We start from the raw sequence: 17,380 nt of genomic DNA, 5'->3' as shown, positions 1-17,380 counted from the left end.
AGAAAATCCATTTGATTGGTGAGGTGCTGATTGGGAATCTCCGTCTCACATCATGTTTTATGCTTTTGTTCACCCCGTTCTTGATACCACCTACCACTACTCGAAACACACTTGGACAAAGAAGTGTCAAAATGGACTTTATCGTAAGTTGTTTATAACCATTTCAAACTTATAACATCGTGTTGTCAGGTACGTTACCTTGTCAAGCTTTGTCAGCAAAGAAGCTACCGACAACCACACTAAAAATGCAAATCGAATGCGCCGATCCTCATCGAAGGAAGCTTTTAGAAACTCTCTTGACTTCGTCACTGTTCTTCTTGCTGCCCAAAAATGCTTCTGCAAAGTCGGGAGAGTCAGCAAAGCTGTCTATATTTGGTGTTGAAGGTTTGAGTTCCCCTTTTACCGCAGATCTAAAGTCAAAAGGCCAACCATTATATAAAAATTTAAACGAAGAAGAAATTTCAAGATATACAAAGGCAATAACTGACGGAAAAGCTTCACTGTCCAAAATACCTGGGTATATTAACGAAAAAAGTTGGGAAGACATCAAGAGTTTAGTGCGTCAAAGAGTTGCAGATTTGAGATCAGCTCAAAAGAAGATGATGGCATCAATTTCAGAGCAAAGAATTCGACAGAAAGCTGAAAAACTTTACGATAGCTTCATAAAATCAATTGAGGACATAGACTACGCGGCGAGACAGAAGAATGGAGATAAAGTCCGTCAAGCACAACAGCAAGCGATGAAATTATTGCAAGAGTGGGCTTCAGCTGCCGGCGTTGCTATTTAATGTTACGGTTAAATAGCCAGTTGCTTCTTCTCATTGGTGAGACTTTTTTCTCTCGGGTGACATTGTTTTCATTTTGTTCAAATAAAAGACAATTCCCGTAAATATTACTGTTAGTGTCATAGAAGGATAAAAAATATTTAATTTTCAAATTATTTAAAAATTAAATAATTAACATCCAGGACTGTGAAGCTCAAATTATCATCGTCAAATTAACCATTTCTGAAATTTTTTATCGCCGTGAGAGGAAACATTTCTGTTTGTTTTTAATATTAAAAAAATAAATAAATATTAATGTTTCAATGATGTGCATGTTAAATTTTATCATTTTTCACAGTTAAATTTAACTGTCTTGCTTTTGTAATTGCGTCTTTGCATGACTTACAATTGTCGAAACAGCACGGTTGTTGTACTCTGTGGAGCTCCAGGTGCAGGCAAAACTACTTTTTGCAAGACCTTTTGTGAAAGTCTGGTCCCTCAGATTTTTTGTAGTACCGCAAAAAAATTTTACAGACTCTGTGAGTCGGCAAGTGCTGTGCACTTTTGTGTTTTGCATGTTGAGTACGATTTTGTTTACCGTCAACACGCCGATAGAACTTGTAAACATGGTTTTAACGCAGATTTATGGAAAAAAGGCTATCTGGTTGTGGAAGAAATTGTTAAATTTCTGCTTTCTGATAGATCTGAAGTTTGTTTGTCTCAGTCTTTGAGGAAGAAGGAGACTGGTTGGTTTCTTGAATATTCCAGTATCAACTTTGTTGAAACTCTTACTATACCTTTATATACAAACTGTTTAGAGTATTCAGATATTATTTCTGATAGCGTTCACTGGTTTATTCTACTTGACGATAATTTTATGTATGATAGCATGCGTCGTAGAGTTTTCAATCTTTGTCGTGTCTGTCGTGTACATTTTTTAATTTTTTATTTGACATTGCATCCTGCAAATTGTCTAGAGCGACTTTCACTCCGAGATGATTCACCTCCATTACAAGTGGTCAAGAGTACACTGGAACGTTTTGAAAGTCCCAAGAGAGTTGGATCCATGGGAAAGCATATTGTGACACTGAATGGCTCTTATGAGTTGGAGGATGGTGCTTTATCTTGGTACGATTTATTTCAATTCATTCTATCTGATTATTTTTTATCTTTTCCTCTTCCTCCCACTTCTGAAACCAAGGCTCCCAACTTGAGCTCTACAAGTGAAAAGCATCAGTTTGATCTCTTATTACGAAAAGCCATTTCGAATATCATTCGACGTCATGATCACATCCAAAATCAACAAGAACATTGGAAAAGATTATGTAACATAAGAAAGCAGATGATCAAGGAGTATGAAAGGAAATGGAAGCCTATTGTATCCGATTCCACCGTTGAATATTGGGAAACGATTCTTTCCAGTAGGAATGAATGAAGAATACTTGTTTTTTTATTTCTATTGTTGTTGAGATTTTCATCAATATGATTCAAAATATATGTTCACTCGACACAGCCTATCCATAGAGAAACTCCACCTTCCAGCTTGGAACCTCGTATGTCTGTACTTCAACCACGGAACCGTCGATTAATCTCCTTTGCTTGGACATGTTCTGTTTCTTTCCCATATCAACTTTTGCTGTGCTACTTTTATCATCTCTCTCTTCGTTCTGATATTCCTATCCCGACCTTGTTTTGAAAACACAAACATATATATATATGAACACATAGAGTCATTCTTCTCAAGTTTTCTTGTTTTTCTTCAGTTGTTCTTCAAATTCCTCCAATTGTTGTAAATAAACAGTCCATACACAGTCAGGACAACCGTTACCACAACAACTCTCAGGTGGTGGAGGTTCTGGTCTCGAAACTTTACGTCTCGAGGCCTCCTCGTTCAAACCAAGTACATCCTCTTCTTCTGTTTCAGTTGTTACTCTTTCCTTTCTTTGGCTGGACCATGAACACATATTCCTCAATCTTCCCATTTTTCTGTGTAGCAATGTTGTAGACGTAAAATATTCTTTTATACTATTTACTATTTGTAAAGTTACCGATAGCTGTTTCAACGTCGTCATTCTACATTCGGATGGTTCACTTCAAGAAGATGACTAGTTGGTTAGTTGGTTGGTTGGGAAACATTCCACTTTGTAATTACGGATAAAGCTGATTCCTTATGGCTAGTTTTGTAACTAGTAAAAGAGACTTTCGAGCTAGAGCACATAGCAATCCTCTCAATGATGCCGAGTTTCTGGTGCCTGAGGATCCTCTTCGTTTTGATTGGTCACCTTTTATTCCTGATGTAGGCAGTCATCCTATTGACTATGTCGATTTAGGTTGTGGTTATGGTGGCTTATTGTGTGAGCTATCCATTGCGTTTCCAAACAAGTATATGTTGGGTATGGAGATTCGAGATAGAGTAGCTTCTTATTGTGTCACCAAGTTGGAAGAGTTGCGTCGTTTGAATAGCAAAGGATATCGAAATATTGGCTTTATTCGAACCAATTGTATGAAATTCTTACCATTTTATTTTCCTCCGTCGAGTGTAGAAAAGTTTTTCATATGTTTTCCTGATCCTCACTTCAAGAAGAAGAAACATCGTCAACGTTTGGTGAGTTTAAGGTTTTTATCAGAAGCTGCCTATTGTTTACGACCAGGTGGTATGATTTATATAGTAACTGATGTGGAGGAATTATTTGCGTGGATGGTAAGTTGTGTATAACTGAGAACAGTTGTTGCTGATAAGGGATAGACCAATTTGTTCGCACAACATCCTTTGTTTTTGACGATGGACAAAGAACTTGTGAAGGTGAGTATCAAGAATGGAGAATGGCAAGTGATTGATTATTGTTAATAGCAACAAGATGTTCTTCTTCCTTATCTATTGAATCATACGGATGAAGCTCAAAGAATGAAACGTCGAGGACAAGACACTCCATATTGGAATGTCTTTCAACGAAAAACTGTGTTTTGTTAGGAAAACCGAAATAGAGATATATGCATATTTCGACTATAATATAACTTGAGGTTTTAAAAGAGTCTCAAACACTATCATCATGAAATAGCCAACGAGTCAATTTAGGTGAACGACCTCGACTGTTTCTTATATAAGCATCGTTATCTTTGGGAATGCCCTATGATATCTTCATATATTATGGACTACAAAAATATTGCCAACTTACCTTTTCAGTTGCACTACTCAACATACTCAGAATGCTCAAACAAACCGAAGTAACCGTCAACGCTGGACTCCAACCATCATACAAGACATTCAAACAAACTATCACTGTCAATCCATAGCAAAGTTACCGAATGGATACTTACTATGGCCATTGGTATAAACATGTTGATGAGCGGGAGTAGGTTGAAGAAAGACAACTTCCGGCGCTTCAATAGGATACTATTTACATAAGTATGATAAAGATATCAAGAATAACCATTAACCCATAACTCACTTCTCGAGGAAAACTAAAACGCAAAGTATACTCTTCTCCTACAAAAATAGTGTCCTCAGCACCAACCACCTTTACATACCACCTATCAACCAGAGTCAGTATAGTATAAGGCTTTTCAAAAACAATGAATATACAAGTCCAATCTTTCCGGTTGTTGAACGGACATTCCAGGGACAGGGTCACCCGTTACCCATTCTCGAAGTTCTTTTAGGAGTCTCTTTCTGGCAACAGCTGAAAGTGAACCCGCTGGAAGAGTATCTATAACCATAGCTGAAGAAGAATGTTCAGACATCAGTTTCCTTTAGAAATAACAATATCTCCTAATGAATATGCTCGAGTTGCTTATGAACACAAGTCACCCTCCCACCACCTCATAGACTATTTTGGGATAATTCTTTATATAACTTTGGTATGAAGTGTACAACATTTGTTGTTGTGGCAAGTCATCCAAGGAAAACCAAAACAAAGAGTTTTCAAAGATACTTTTATTTATCTTCTTGTAACCATAGCAGTTTGAAAAACTCTTCTTCTTTGCCCTCACAAAAGTGTAGAGAATGTCTCATTGTAGGACTAGGAAACCCAGGAAGTAACTTGAGCAACACTCGCCATAACTTGGGATTCGACATATTGGATTTCTATGCAAACCGATATTCTTTTACTTTTACTAAAGATAAATATTTGAACGCTGAATATGCTTGTCATCTTTATCCTAATGCAGTATGTTACCTAGTTGTTTTTTTGTTGGACTCTCATATCTTTGGTCACCATAGAAAGTACACTTTTTAAAGCCTATGACTTTTATGAATAACAGTGGACAATCCATTGCAGCTATGATGCGTCGAATAGCTTTTTCCACGGAAAATATTTTGGTGATAGTGGACGATATGAGTTTGCCTTTTGGTCAAACGAGGCTAAGACTGAAAGGTAGTAACGGTAAGTCTATCGGTTTTCAAGACGAGTAACTTTTATGGAGAAGAGTGGAACGAAAGGTGGTCATAATGGTTTGAAAAGTGTGGAGAAAGTGTTAGGTTCCAATCAATATGTTCGTCTAAGAGTTGGTATAGACTCACCTAAAGGAGATGTTCCAGCACAAGTTTATGTATTGAGTCCTTTTTCTCCTGTTGAAAAGAAACAATTAGTTGATGTGTTTTGGTAAGTAGATTACTTATTCTAAATAGTATTCTGTTGATCATCCAAAGGAAATGTGCTCATATTTTGGATATGTGGATTGAAGAATCTCATTCACAACAGTTGTTGGCTACAGCAAACGCTCCTCTCCATCGTATCTAATAAAAGTCTCCTTTTGAGATTTATTCAAATATCACTTTCTGGAATTGTACCATTCATCGAATCTTGTTTCAGATGATCACTATGGGTATTACTATTACTGCTGTTGGTATGAGTGCCAAATAATATCGGGTCTAAATCATCCAATGAACCTATATCTAACCCAGCAATAATATCGTCTGTGGATGAAGAAGTTGTATTTTTTGAACGAACAGGAGAATCCATCCTTTGATTATAAGAGAGTGCCATTTCTTCAGCCTTTTCATACACCAACTGCTTATTCCTAAGCATATCTCCAGGATGTGGTTCCAATGCTTTGGTACTTAAAGAAATGCGACCTCGTTGCTTATCAAAGCTAACCACCATACACTTCACCTTCTCTCCAGGTAAAAATAAAGACTGAATATTAGCAACTTGATCGTGAGAAATCTGGGATATATGCAAAAGACCTGAGGTCCCAAACACATCTACAAAGACTCCGTAAGGTTTGACTCCTTGAACAGTACCTTCCACTAATGCTCCAGTCTTCAGATGTTCCATTTGACGCTCTGCCATCGCACGTCGATGAGAAACAACCAACCTTCCTTTGGACTTGTCTACTTCCAAACACTTTACTGGATACTTGTGACCAACCATCTCTTCCAAACTTGTTCCAGGTAAGGAAATATGAGATATGGGAAGAAATCCTCGAATACCATAGACTAGAACCAAACAACCTCCACGATTCACAGCTACTACTTGAGCTTCTACTGTGCTAGCTTCATCAAGTGCTGAGTTCAGTTTCTTCCAAGCTATTTCCAACTCTAAACGGCGAATAGAAACTTTAGGATGACCAGAATCACTATCTGCAACTAGAAGCACAAACTCCTTCTCGTCACCCACTTGAAGTACATCACGTATCGATTCGACTGGATACAAAGATACTTCATTGCTGGGTAACAATGCTGTAGATTTTGCACCTATATCTACTAGAGCTCCACCATTGATAATTTCAACGATGACTCCTTTCCTTACGTCACCAGCTGTGAACGAATAACTTATATCACCTACTTCCTTATCCAAGTCACCATAGCTAGAAAACGGCGTTTAGTTTCTTTTCTCTCACGATCCATTTGACATACCTGAATGGCATATCTACAGGTAAAGGTATTTTACCCATCACTTTTCTTTTATTCTCTACTAGCCTCGGTCGATATGCTTCGTGAGAAACGGGAACTCGGCCATTCATAGTGTTCCCATTAAATGATGATATTTTAGACCACATGTCTTCCAACAGTTTCTTGGAAGATCCTGAGGCATTGTCTACTGCTTTTTCTTCTGCTCGAACTAGCACGACAGCGGTTGGAGTAGTTTCTTCTTTCCAAGAACGAGAGGCAAGTCCCCTGTTTTTAAAGAGTTCCCAAACAGTTTTAGAACAAGAGAATCCTCTTTTTCCGACTTGTGTTCCTGATAACCAAGGTGTTGTCTCGCTCCAGGTGGTTAAGTTGGAACGACTCAACTTTCTTAAACTAGTAGCGACTTGTTTCAATGATTTGCAAGAAAACTGTCTGTGTATACATTGTGTGTTTTTGGTTTGTATTGGAGCTTCTATATAGCACCACATATGGCAAGGTTGGGTGCGTTTGAAAGAATGGTTACTACCGCCCATCCACCAAACCTGTCAAAACTCGATCTCGCTTCCCTTTTCTCATGATGGATTAGATAATGTGTGGTCGTTCTCTCTACTGCTTGTTGTTTTATTATTGCTCCCACTTCAACTCGATGAACTGAATGAAGGCACTGTAAAATAGACAAATTTTGTGTAAATGCCGCCTTCAGGATTCAATGATATGGTATTCGAATATCGTTCCTACTCTTAATCTAAAAAGTCCTCTGGTGAATAGCGATCCAGGTACCTGGGTTGGATTCCTCCACCAGCACAATTAGAGCATACAACTGTTCCAACTCCATCACAAAATGAACATAATTCAGATTCTTCTGTTGGGTTCTTTCCAGATCCTTTGCAACGGATACACTCTAAACGTTTTTGGCCATTGCAAACTACACATGGCTGCAAGTTTTCACGTTGTGAACCGCGAACTCCTTGTTTCTCAGTCCACACTAGAAATGCGATTCCAGCAGTTAACCCCAGTGCAGCTGTTAGGAATCCTTGAAAATAGCCTGCGTCCAAAGACATATATACACTGCCACGTCGACAAACTTGTCGAGACCAAGCTGCTTGTTTTCCTTGCAAATGAAAACAAAAGGTTGCTTTTTTAGAAATCATATCTCTTCGAAAGGATAAGATAGTTGTTGGACTAACAAAGGCAATCATTGAGTCAATCATCCAAACACGAAAATGATAAGGGAAAATAGCTTATGAGAAGAGTCTCCCATGAGGGGAGGATGGGCTCGTTCACTTGTGTAACTTGTGTGGTTTGAACCAAACAAGTGATTGATTGTTTGTCGGCATCATGAAAGTTTATAGAGATTACGCGACTGCTATACGATACACAACTTTTGTAGGAGTCAATTGTCTCCTGTTCTATACGGTAGTTGAGCCTTGTTTGGGTCGATTCACTTGTTAAACTGCTTTTAAGGCAGGTCCTATAGCTCGATTCATCCAAGGACTCCCGTATTGGGATAGAAAAGTGGGTTACTTGCTTCATTTCTTGAAACAGAATTTTTAACAAGGTTGTACAGAGAGAACAACAAGAAGCAGCTCGTAACCGTGAACGTCTATGGAAGAGATGGAAGAATGAAAGGGCTCATAAACAACACAGTGAAGAGTGGAACTCAACAGGATAATTGAAAGCTTTTTTGCAAGTCGTTAAATAAATGACTGTATATGAAGCGTATTCTTCCAAGTAGGAGCTGAGTTTGGTTTCCAGATAGAGTCAAAACACAATATATAGATTGTAAAACACTCAAAAGTACTTGTGCATTTTTCTTGCGCCAAAAACTGAGTAAGAAAATCTTTCCAACGAAATGAGAATTCAGTCTGGATGAGAATCACAACAAAGACAATATGACGACTTTGGAAAAACTGGGTATTTCAGGTATTCGAAGTTTTGCTCCAAGAGAGGAACAGGCTATCCGTTTTAAGAAACCACTAACTATCATACTTGGCCATAATGGTGCCGGAAAAACTACTATAATCGAGTGCATCAAAGTGGCTTGTACTGGGGACTTGCCTCCTTTCGTGGATAAAGGAGGTGCATTTATTCATGACCCTCGAATACAGTCAGATACTGAAACAAAAGGAAAGATAAGGATGCAGTTTACTGACTTGGCTGGAAGGAAAATTATTGTCAACAGACAGTTTCAACTGACCAATAAGGTGACTACAAAGAAACAGGAGTTCAAATCAGTCGAACAAAGTGTGCAAATCGTTGATGGCAAAGAAAAACTTACTCTTTCTCAGAGACACGCTGACGTAAATGAAATAGTTCCCGAGTTGATGGGAGTTACCAAGGCAGTGTTAGAACACGTGGTATTTGTCCACCAGGAAGAAAGCACCTGGCCGTTATCAGATGCTAGACATTTGAAGGAAAAGTTTGATGAAATCTTCGCTGCAACTAGGTATACAAAGGCACTGGACGCTATCAGGAAATTTAAAAGGGAGAAGACAGCACAGCTGAAACAAAAGGCAACTGAGTTGGATTTATGTAAGGAGAAGGTTGCTCAAGCAGAGAAGTTACAGAATGAATACGTACAGTTGGAGAGCCAAGAAAATGAAGTCGAGAATAGTATCGCAAAACTAAGAGAAGAGCTACAAACAATGGAAAGTGAAAAAAACGAACTGTTTGAGAAGACACAGAAATGGAATTCACTACGAAGTGAAGTAGAAAACCTGAGAGCAGGAAGGCAGTCGTATATTTCTACTTTAAAGGACATTTATGCTTCCATGGATGAGGAATTTGAAGAAACGGATGAAGAGTTGGGACAATTTGAAGTGGAAATAAAAGAGCAGGTGAGTTGTACTAGAGTGATGGTTGCCTGTATTCACACAGAAAACTGTAGATTCAGTCGTTTCAACAAACAAAGGAAATGAGAGAAAGTAATGTTGCAGAATATCAATCGAAACTGGAAAGCCATACGCAACGTCTGTCTATATTGCATATAGAGAAAGGTCATTGGAAAGCGTCTCGAAATCTGTTTGAACGAAAACAATCAGATTATAGGCAATTAGAACAGACGATATGCGGCAAGTTGATGGAACAAAAAGCCGTGGAATTGAATTATGAAAAGATAGAAGAAACGTTGGACAGAGTGATAGAGCACTGGGAAGCCATAATGAGAGAAAAGCTGGAGGAATTGCGTGAAAGAGAATCTGTGCTCCGTAAACAGTGTGACGAAAAAGAATCAGAGGTATCATGTGTTTTATGAAAGATTTACATTTTTTTAAATTGTTACGTAAGGCTCAGAAGATGCACGTGCAGTGGAGTGTCCTCGAACATTCATTGAAAGAAATGAGAACGAAGCTTGAAGCGGAAGGCTTGTCTAGTGATCAAGACGTCAACATTCATTCGGTACAACAACAATTGGAAAACGTGGTCAATACGTTGGAATCAAAGCAACATAGTTTAGAACAGCTGAGGGCAAATGATGAGTGGTCAAAATTAAGGAGTGAAAGAGAGGAATTGACAAATCAGGTTGCAAAGTGGAGAAAACGGTTTTCTGATTTATGTGAAGAAAGGACTGCTTCCAAGAGTGACGAAGAAGTCGCAGGTCGTTATATGTTATTGATAAGCCAGGTAAAGTGCTGGAATGATAAATTTTCAATTTAGCACAGGTTTCTCATGCTTTGATCGTAGCGTGACGATCTGCATTCTCGAATAGCAAAACTTGAAGACGAGATCAAGAAATGTGCAGCAGTTTCCGACATTTCTGAAGTTAAAGCTATGAGTGATGGAACAATTCTTGATCAGTTGGACGTAATACTGGACTTGCAGCGCAAGTTAGAACAAGATGAACGAGAAAAGATATCCTTGGTTTCGAAAGCGGAAAGTAGCATTGAGTCATTGACCAAAGATTTATCGGAGAGCAGTAAAAGAATTCAAGAGTTGGAAGACAAGATGGAACATTTAAAAGCTATCGTAGGAACAGAATTTGTCGGTGAAAACTGTCTCGAAGTGTTTGAAAAGATATTGGACGAAGCCGAAGAGAAGGTACGAGAGACCAGAGAAACTCAAAAACAGTTTGAGGTGAGAATCTTGTTTCGCACCAATTGAATAGTTAAATGTGTGTGTACTTGTTAGGGAGCAGAGGAGTTTTGGAAGCAGTTATTGGCTCGAGCAACAAGAAAAAAATGTTGTCCAACATGTGATCGCACTTTTTCTACTGAAGAGGATTTTTCACTTTTGATTGAAAAGTTGCAGTCGAGAGCAGAGAAGGTACATCAAGGGAATGTTTATTCAAGTATTGTTCAAGCAAGGAAGAATGCAGAGGAAGAGCTTGAACAACTTCATAAAAAGCAATCATCTTTGAATGAGTATGTTAAGATGTATGATACACGTTTTTATCAGGTGTTCATTTTTAAATGGATAGGTTGGAAGTGCTTCGAAACACGTGGAAGAATGAAATGGAAACCAAGACGAAGAAGCAGGAAGAATATAAAGAGTGGGAAGAAAAGAAGGAAATTGGGAGCAAAGATTTGCTACTATCTAAGAAAAATAAGGATAGTTTGTCAGAAATTTATTCCTTTTTGCAAAAGAGACAGTCTTTAGTGGATGATTTGAAGTCGATCAATACTGAACTCAATCAGATGGTAATTATTCAAGTTTTTATCGTACTTATATTAATATATGTTTGTTTCAAAGAATGCGAATGCAAAAAGTCAAGAAATATCGACGCGTTCTCGTCATTTGATCGATGAAGAGTTGAGCATCTGTAATCATGAACTGGAAGATTGTAATAAGAGGTTATTGCATGTGGAACAAGAATTAGAAAAGTATGGATGTCAATACAATGAATTGGAAGAACAGATAAAAAAAGAACAAGGAAAGAGAGAGGAATTACAAGAAAAGGCGAAACTATTGCAACTTCGAGAGGAAGATTTGTGTGAATTACGTGAGCAGATTTCTAAGACGGAAAGCCAGGTGTGAATACAAGTCATGATAGTTACTTTCAAATTCATTATTTGTAGGTAAAGGAACAATGGCAACTGGTTGAGAATGCAGATAAGGAGTTGAAAGAACTGAAATCATCTCTAGAAACTTGTAAAGATCAACTTGTTCAATGGAAGGAAACTTGTTCTGCTGAAATAAATTGGGCGCGTGACAGTAAAAAAGCACTTGAAGTTTTGAGTGAAGAAATGAACAGACTATACGGCAACTGCAGTGATGACCTTTTGCAACGACTAGAGAGGGAAGAGGAAACTTTGCATCAAGAAATACAAAAGTGTAAGAAGGAAATATCTGAGTTGGAAGAAAGTACCCAGAAGAGTACCTCGAAGATATACGAGTTGAATTCCACTTTGAAGAATATCGAAGCCAATAGAAACTTTCGAAAAACAAAAGCAATCATCAATGACATGGAAAAGAAAATGAACCAGTTGCAACGCGAGATGACAGAATTGCAACAAGGCACAGACTTGGTTGCGGCTTTAAACGACAAAGATCGCGGTATTCAAATACGTCGCGATAAATCAAGTTCGCTAGCAGGTAAAAAAGAGGTAAACTTTTTGTTTTCGATTTTTGAAGCCAACAATATCTTGAGCACTTGTTTAGATGATAGACGACAGAATGAAAGAACTTAAGAAAGAAATTCACAAGGCCCAGTCGACGAGAAGTAATGAAATGTATCGAGAAAAACTGGTCGAACTGAAAACTCTCGATTTGAGTCTTAAAGATTTGGAACAGTATCACAATGCGCTAGATCGTTCATTGATGACATTTCATACGCTCAAAATGAAAGAGATCAACAAAGTTGTCAAAGAGCTATGGCAAGTGAGTAGGCATTTTTATGAAATATTCAACTGTTATCGTATATCGTCCATCATAGGCAACTTATCGAGGAAAGGATATTGACTACATTGAAATTGTTTCTGACTCGGAAATGGATCAAAGTGGAAGCAAACGGTCCTATAATTACCGAGTTTTGATGCACCGTGGAGACGCTTCTTTAGAGATGCGAGGAAGATGCTCTGCCGGTCAAAAGATTTTAGCATCATTGGTCATTCGTTTAGCATTAGCAGAAAGTTTCTGTTTAGAATGTGGTATATTGGCATTGGATGAGCCTACTACCAACTTAGACAAAGAAAATATTGAAAGTTTGGCCAATGCTCTGTCTGATATCATAAGAGCTAGACGAATTCAGGAAAATTTCCAATTGATTCTGATCACTCATGACGAACATTTCATTGAGCTTCTGGGTTCGAGAGAAGTAACAGACACTTACTATCTGGTGGAACGAGATGAAGATGGATTCTCGCATATACGGCTACAAGACCTCAATGTCTTGGGATAAATATACAACTCTTCATTGCTTTTTGAAGCTATCAGCTTGTTTAGGATAGTGTAGCAAACACTTCAAAGGCATATTCGAACGCCCAAAGAGTCCCTTTACTCTTATCCAATAGGTGGACTTGAGGCAATCTTATCAAACCTTGTTTTGTGACGGTTACATCGGTTCGAATAGTACTGCATTCCTGTTTAGGTATGCGACCCACAGCTATTGTACTCTTTGGAAATTGGACTTGTAGGGGAGTTGAATCATTCATAATTGTATAATCTTTATCTCCTTCTTTTGTTCCAAATGTAACGGCAGCACTCGTTTTGCTTTCATCCAAATATTTCTCTTGTAACAATAAAAGACCTTGTAAAATATCCTCTTGCGACTTGTTGGTGATCGTAATTTCTAGTGAAAACGCTTGGTTCACCACAACTTTATGAGGTCCAGAGAAAGAAATGGACATAGCACTCGACCTGTTAGGAAGTTTCCAACGAACGGAATTCACACACTCTGATAGAAATTCATGGCAAGTGGATAAGTGACTTTCCATACTACACAACTGCCAGTAGAACCTCAACGGTGCTTCTATGAGTGGATCCATAAAATTAGCACGAGGAAATTGATCCGTTTTCCATGTAAAATGAAAAACAAAACAATACTCTTCTTTAGGAAGCAATAAAAGAGGTTCTTCTTTTGTATGATGACTGGGAACATGCATAGAGATATAAGATGAAATGCTACCGATATCCTTGAATGAGGAAATGAAATCAACTGTCGAGAAGTTATTTAGAGGATATTTGGTATCTTGACCAGCCATAGTTGGATCAATAGGATGAGCAGAATAAAGGTCCAAAGTGGGAAACTCTAAATTGAGACAAAGGTCTTCCAAAACGTTCTGAACTGCAAAACAAAGAAAAGAACCACAAGGATTACGAGTAAACCAATATCGTGACTGGAAACCTTCTACAACTTGTAGCTTTCTTTTCATCGTCATATTCAACAAGGGAGTAGACTTTTCTCGTTGATATACCATTTGTACTGAATCTACAACATTATCAGTAGGAATCCTTGTACTTTCGCGTATATGGATTTGCAAAATCACTTCCTTGCCATGGGCAGTCCTAGGCAAAGATACAGGAACAGGATATTCCGATATCAAAGCAAAGTGATTGGACTCTGTTTCTATTTGTTGCCAAGAAAGATCCGTCAAGGAAGGACAACTCCACGCAAAGCGGTGTGTTGGAAAGACATAAGTGCCTTCTGTAGTAGGAACGCGGTCTTCTGTGTGTTCGACCACTTTGTCTTCAACAGAAACTTCAAAAGAATAACTTAGTTCTAGAAAAGAAATGAGCTCACGTAAACGTTCGATGCTAATGCCCTTTGGACGAAGCAAGATGACAACTTTGAGGACCTCTCCGTTGACGACAAACTCTCTATCAGCTTCTGTCAACTAAACAAACAGTCGTTCAAGAAAAGTACCAATATCAACACCATCAACGTACCGACTCCAGCAATGACTTGTTTTCTACTTTTGGGAGGCGTAAGGAAACGTGGCATTGTGACAAACGAGGAGACAAAAACATGCTTGATCGGTCTCATCAATCTACAACATCCCCCCAAAAAGAGATATGCCAAAGTTCTTAAGATGCTTAGATATCTTTGAGAGGATTCCTTTGAATCACACTTTTCTGTGAAAAGATACTGACGAGTACATACGTTTTGAAGAATTTTATCTATCTTTCAAAGCAATATTGGACCTCCAAACATATAACAATTGCATGGATATACAAATACCTGCTGCAAACAATAAAGCTCATTGTAAACGAGTTGTAAGTATGTCGAACTCTACATACTTGAAAAGCTTCTTAGTCTCCTTTTTCAACAGTTCTTATGAAAAATGATTTTTCTTTCCCAAAAAATGTGGCCCTCTTAGAATAGAAAATTGGCGCGCGACACGTATTTTTTTTCTTGATTTTGGGGACAGGGAGGTTCGCACAAAAGGGCCGTAACAGGATGAAGCATATTGATAAGAATATTGTCATTATTATATTTGTTTTCATGATTATAGGTAGCAAGACTTTACATGCAGAGGAATTGGAACAAGAATTGACTACTGAGCCAAGAATTCCCACAACAGAAGAATTGGAAAGTCAGTTGGCAGCAAAACAAAAGCAACTCGACTTGTTAAAAAGTGAAATGGACAAGGCTAAAAAAGAGACAGAGAAAACCAAACAAGATTTGAATAAACAAGCACGAACATTACAAGATAAGAATGAAGAGATACTTGCACAACTGGATAAAAAGAATAAGGAAGCGTTGCAGTTACAGGAAGAACTGGCCAAAGTACAAGAACAGTTATTTGAAGTTCAAAAAATGGTAGAAAATCCACATCTTTCTCAATGGCTTCGTTCCAAAGCAGAATTTCTCAAAACATATGTTGACCCGTATCTGTTGGAAGCTATCGAAAACACAAAGAATCAACTATCTTCTACTAACTATTTATCAACACAAGTTGTTGATCATCTTCGCGACAATCTCGAAATGAAGCTTCAGAAGACCCCAGTCAAAAAGTTTTCTCCGATAATGGCAGGAATTCTTTCTTATGGAGTAGTATTGGTTCCCCTTGGTCTGAGTTTTTATGGTATTTTTCGACTATCTTCTCGAATTTCGTTGAAACATTATATTCTGATCGGAAGTCTTGTTATTGCTACTCTTCATATATTTTTTGCTCTCATTTCACTCTTTACAAGGCAAGATGCCTTAACATATCTTCAACAAGCGAACGAGAACAATTTTATCTTTCTTCAGTTGATTATGGGAGTGTTGTATATTGCTTACTGTGGACTGCTTATCGTAGGCTTATCATCCACAGAAAATCGTCGAGACTTGTTCATGCTCTTGATCATCTTCTTGTGTTATTTTATGCTTGGTTTGTATTATCGTGAAATCGTGTGGAGACCAACCATGCGAAAGGATATCATTCGTAGCAGCATTTGGAGTCATCTCACTTGTAGCTTATTTACTACTATGCTGTTAGTTGCTTTGGCTTCTGTATTGAAGTCTTATAAACAAGGAGAGCGTCATATTGCCACCTCTATTCGAGATTTAGAAAATGGCTTTTTTAACAAGGAAGCTAGGAAAGGTGATAAAATTCAATAGCAGCTAATGTGCTCATAATAGCTTTTGTGGGATGAAAATGCTTTCTGTATACTTTTTCATTTGGATGATGATAAACACAAGGATATTCTTTACGCTTTCATATGTGTAAAAGGAATACTATATGAAAGAGCCTTCCCATCATAGAATGACACGATTCATTCTCAACAACATCCAATTTGCAAGAACCTTATCACTTGTGTTATTTTGTGTATTCCAAATAACAAAGAAGTTTTCAAGTTGATCCGATGATGTAAGTTTTGGGAAGGGGAAATGGCTATAAGAGAATGATTGAGATATGAATGAACATAGTAATAGTAATAATAATAATAACAATAGTAGTAGTAGTAGTGCTGGTGAAGATGCAAGTCCAGGAGAAACTATAGGAAATCCAACTAACCCTAAAATTCGAGTTCTATCGGTGACACTTGAGACACAAGAGTCAAAGAAAGACGAGGAAGGAAGCTTGAAAAGTCTTGAACCCGCCGCTGGTTTAGTGGAGTGGGTAGAGTGGGCGTTTGTCAAGTTACAACAAGGAGTGGATTTCAATGAGCGTATGAGAACCAACAAAGAGTTTCGGAATCCGGGTATATTAGAAAAAATGGTTGCGTATTGTGAGTTGGATGAACTGGGAACCAACTTTGACCGCACTGTGTTTGATCCAAAGAGTTATGATCCTTCAGAGTATTATGATGTGCTTGCAGAGAAACAACGACTACTTGCAACGAAAGAAGCATTGAATCCTAAAGGGTCCAAGAAGGAGGAACAAGGAGATGCTCGTTCTTCTTGGAAAGAAAGAAAAGTACGCTCAACCCAAAGTAGATGGGATAGGACAAAAAGTTACCGTAACTAGCTGTATATTATTTATTTGGTACGGAAAGTGGTTGGTATGGAGTTGCAGTTTCTAGTTGAATAACAAGAATGAAGAATGAGGAGGAGAATAAAGCGTAAGAGGCGGAAAGTTATTCATAATAGACTCATACATTCTATGAATATATGTGTGTAGGAAACAATCAAGTGGTCACTGAATTTTAAGTTACTTTGTATTCAATATTTCCAACATAGTAACAGCGTCTACCTTGTGTTGGTTGTATCAAACGTTGGGTTGGTTATAATAACACACCAACGTTTTCCCTTGAAATCCACTACAGTCTTCTAAACTAGACCTTTACATTTATTCCTCTTTCATTACAAAGGACGCATTCTAAGTGTTCCACTTTAAGTTTGACTCAAAACTTGAAAAGCGATCCATTTTAGCGCTATCTTCGAGAATCCCATTTTTTGATATCC

The 17,380-nt window shown here is 38.0% G+C and overlaps 12 protein-coding genes across 12 annotated transcripts; 8 read left to right on the top strand and 4 right to left on the bottom strand.

Annotated features, from left to right (window-relative positions):
• The first annotated feature begins 4 nt into the window (after positions 1–4).
• On the top strand, positions 5–934 carry Gasu_43120 (photosystem II oxygen-evolving enhancer protein). The gene is made up of 2 exons (XM_005704607.1): positions 5–143; positions 190–934. The coding sequence occupies exons 1-2, from the start codon at positions 53–55 to the stop codon at positions 786–788; spliced, it is 690 nt and encodes a 229-aa protein (XP_005704664.1). The 5' UTR covers positions 5–52; the 3' UTR covers positions 789–934.
• Positions 935–1,094: 160 nt separating this feature from the next.
• Positions 1,095–2,789, top strand: Gasu_43110 (uncharacterized protein). Its single transcript, XM_005704606.1, has one exon. The coding sequence runs from the start codon at positions 1,162–1,164 to the stop codon at positions 2,197–2,199; it is 1,038 nt and encodes a 345-aa protein (XP_005704663.1). The 5' UTR covers positions 1,095–1,161; the 3' UTR covers positions 2,200–2,789.
• A 5-nt stretch (positions 2,790–2,794) lies between these two features.
• On the top strand, positions 2,795–3,759 carry Gasu_43100 (tRNA (guanine-N7-)-methyltransferase). Its single transcript, XM_005704605.1, has 3 exons — positions 2,795–3,465; positions 3,511–3,567; positions 3,616–3,759. Exons 1-3 carry the CDS (start codon positions 2,935–2,937, stop codon positions 3,733–3,735), a joined length of 708 nt encoding a protein of 235 aa, XP_005704662.1. The 5' UTR covers positions 2,795–2,934; the 3' UTR covers positions 3,736–3,759.
• A 4-nt stretch (positions 3,760–3,763) lies between these two features.
• Gasu_43090 (ubiquitin-conjugating enzyme E2 W) lies at positions 3,764–4,524 on the bottom strand. Its single transcript, XM_005704604.1, has 5 exons — positions 4,348–4,524; positions 4,214–4,295; positions 4,083–4,158; positions 3,941–4,038; positions 3,764–3,892 (listed from the first exon to the last, which is right to left on the bottom strand). The coding sequence occupies exons 1-5, from the start codon at positions 4,503–4,505 to the stop codon at positions 3,800–3,802; spliced, it is 507 nt and encodes a 168-aa protein (XP_005704661.1). The 5' UTR covers positions 4,506–4,524; the 3' UTR covers positions 3,764–3,799.
• Positions 4,525–4,534: 10 nt separating this feature from the next.
• Gasu_43080 (peptidyl-tRNA hydrolase, PTH1 family) lies at positions 4,535–5,399 on the top strand. Its single transcript, XM_005704603.1, has 3 exons — positions 4,535–4,930; positions 4,984–5,146; positions 5,203–5,399. Exons 1-3 carry the CDS (start codon positions 4,625–4,627, stop codon positions 5,367–5,369), a joined length of 636 nt encoding a protein of 211 aa, XP_005704660.1. The 5' UTR covers positions 4,535–4,624; the 3' UTR covers positions 5,370–5,399.
• A 4-nt stretch (positions 5,400–5,403) lies between these two features.
• Positions 5,404–7,184, bottom strand: Gasu_43070 (30S ribosomal protein S1 (plastid)). The gene is made up of 2 exons (XM_005704602.1): positions 6,622–7,184; positions 5,404–6,572 (listed from the first exon to the last, which is right to left on the bottom strand). Exons 1-2 carry the CDS (start codon positions 7,146–7,148, stop codon positions 5,528–5,530), a joined length of 1,572 nt encoding a protein of 523 aa, XP_005704659.1. The 5' UTR covers positions 7,149–7,184; the 3' UTR covers positions 5,404–5,527.
• Positions 7,185–7,193: 9 nt separating this feature from the next.
• Gasu_43060 (chaperone protein / DnaJ-related protein) lies at positions 7,194–7,934 on the bottom strand. Its single transcript, XM_005704601.1, has one exon. It carries the CDS (start codon positions 7,812–7,814, stop codon positions 7,356–7,358), a length of 459 nt encoding a protein of 152 aa, XP_005704658.1. The 5' UTR covers positions 7,815–7,934; the 3' UTR covers positions 7,194–7,355.
• A 10-nt stretch (positions 7,935–7,944) lies between these two features.
• Positions 7,945–8,406, top strand: Gasu_43050 (uncharacterized protein). Its single transcript, XM_005704600.1, has 3 exons — positions 7,945–8,031; positions 8,080–8,130; positions 8,183–8,406. The coding sequence occupies exons 1-3, from the start codon at positions 7,954–7,956 to the stop codon at positions 8,285–8,287; spliced, it is 234 nt and encodes a 77-aa protein (XP_005704657.1). The 5' UTR covers positions 7,945–7,953; the 3' UTR covers positions 8,288–8,406.
• Positions 8,407–8,424: 18 nt separating this feature from the next.
• Gasu_43040 (DNA repair protein RAD5) lies at positions 8,425–13,379 on the top strand. Its single transcript, XM_005704599.1, has 10 exons — positions 8,425–9,452; positions 9,503–9,850; positions 9,901–10,236; positions 10,297–10,686; positions 10,741–10,973; positions 11,030–11,249; positions 11,302–11,580; positions 11,628–12,155; positions 12,211–12,429; positions 12,485–13,379. Exons 1-10 carry the CDS (start codon positions 8,508–8,510, stop codon positions 12,947–12,949), a joined length of 3,963 nt encoding a protein of 1,320 aa, XP_005704656.1. The 5' UTR covers positions 8,425–8,507; the 3' UTR covers positions 12,950–13,379.
• A 4-nt stretch (positions 13,380–13,383) lies between these two features.
• Positions 13,384–14,554, bottom strand: Gasu_43030 (uncharacterized protein). The gene is made up of 3 exons (XM_005704598.1): positions 14,437–14,554; positions 13,495–14,377; positions 13,384–13,444 (listed from the first exon to the last, which is right to left on the bottom strand). The coding sequence occupies exons 1-3, from the start codon at positions 14,489–14,491 to the stop codon at positions 13,411–13,413; spliced, it is 972 nt and encodes a 323-aa protein (XP_005704655.1). The 5' UTR covers positions 14,492–14,554; the 3' UTR covers positions 13,384–13,410.
• A 410-nt stretch (positions 14,555–14,964) lies between these two features.
• On the top strand, positions 14,965–16,183 carry Gasu_43020 (uncharacterized protein). Its single transcript, XM_005704597.1, has one exon. The coding sequence runs from the start codon at positions 14,993–14,995 to the stop codon at positions 16,091–16,093; it is 1,101 nt and encodes a 366-aa protein (XP_005704654.1). The 5' UTR covers positions 14,965–14,992; the 3' UTR covers positions 16,094–16,183.
• A 111-nt stretch (positions 16,184–16,294) lies between these two features.
• Positions 16,295–17,102, top strand: Gasu_43010 (SAP30-binding protein, putative). The gene has a single exon (XM_005704596.1). It carries the CDS (start codon positions 16,389–16,391, stop codon positions 16,941–16,943), a length of 555 nt encoding a protein of 184 aa, XP_005704653.1. The 5' UTR covers positions 16,295–16,388; the 3' UTR covers positions 16,944–17,102.
• The last annotated feature ends 278 nt before the right edge of the window (positions 17,103–17,380 follow it).

The sequence above is a fragment of the Galdieria sulphuraria genome (genome assembly GCF_000341285.1).
Source record: "Galdieria sulphuraria unplaced genomic scaffold scaf_39, whole genome shotgun sequence".
Taxonomy (NCBI): domain Eukaryota; phylum Rhodophyta; class Bangiophyceae; order Galdieriales; family Galdieriaceae; genus Galdieria; species Galdieria sulphuraria.
Note: the sequence above shows the minus strand (reverse complement) of the source record. Positions and strands in the feature narration are given on the sequence as shown.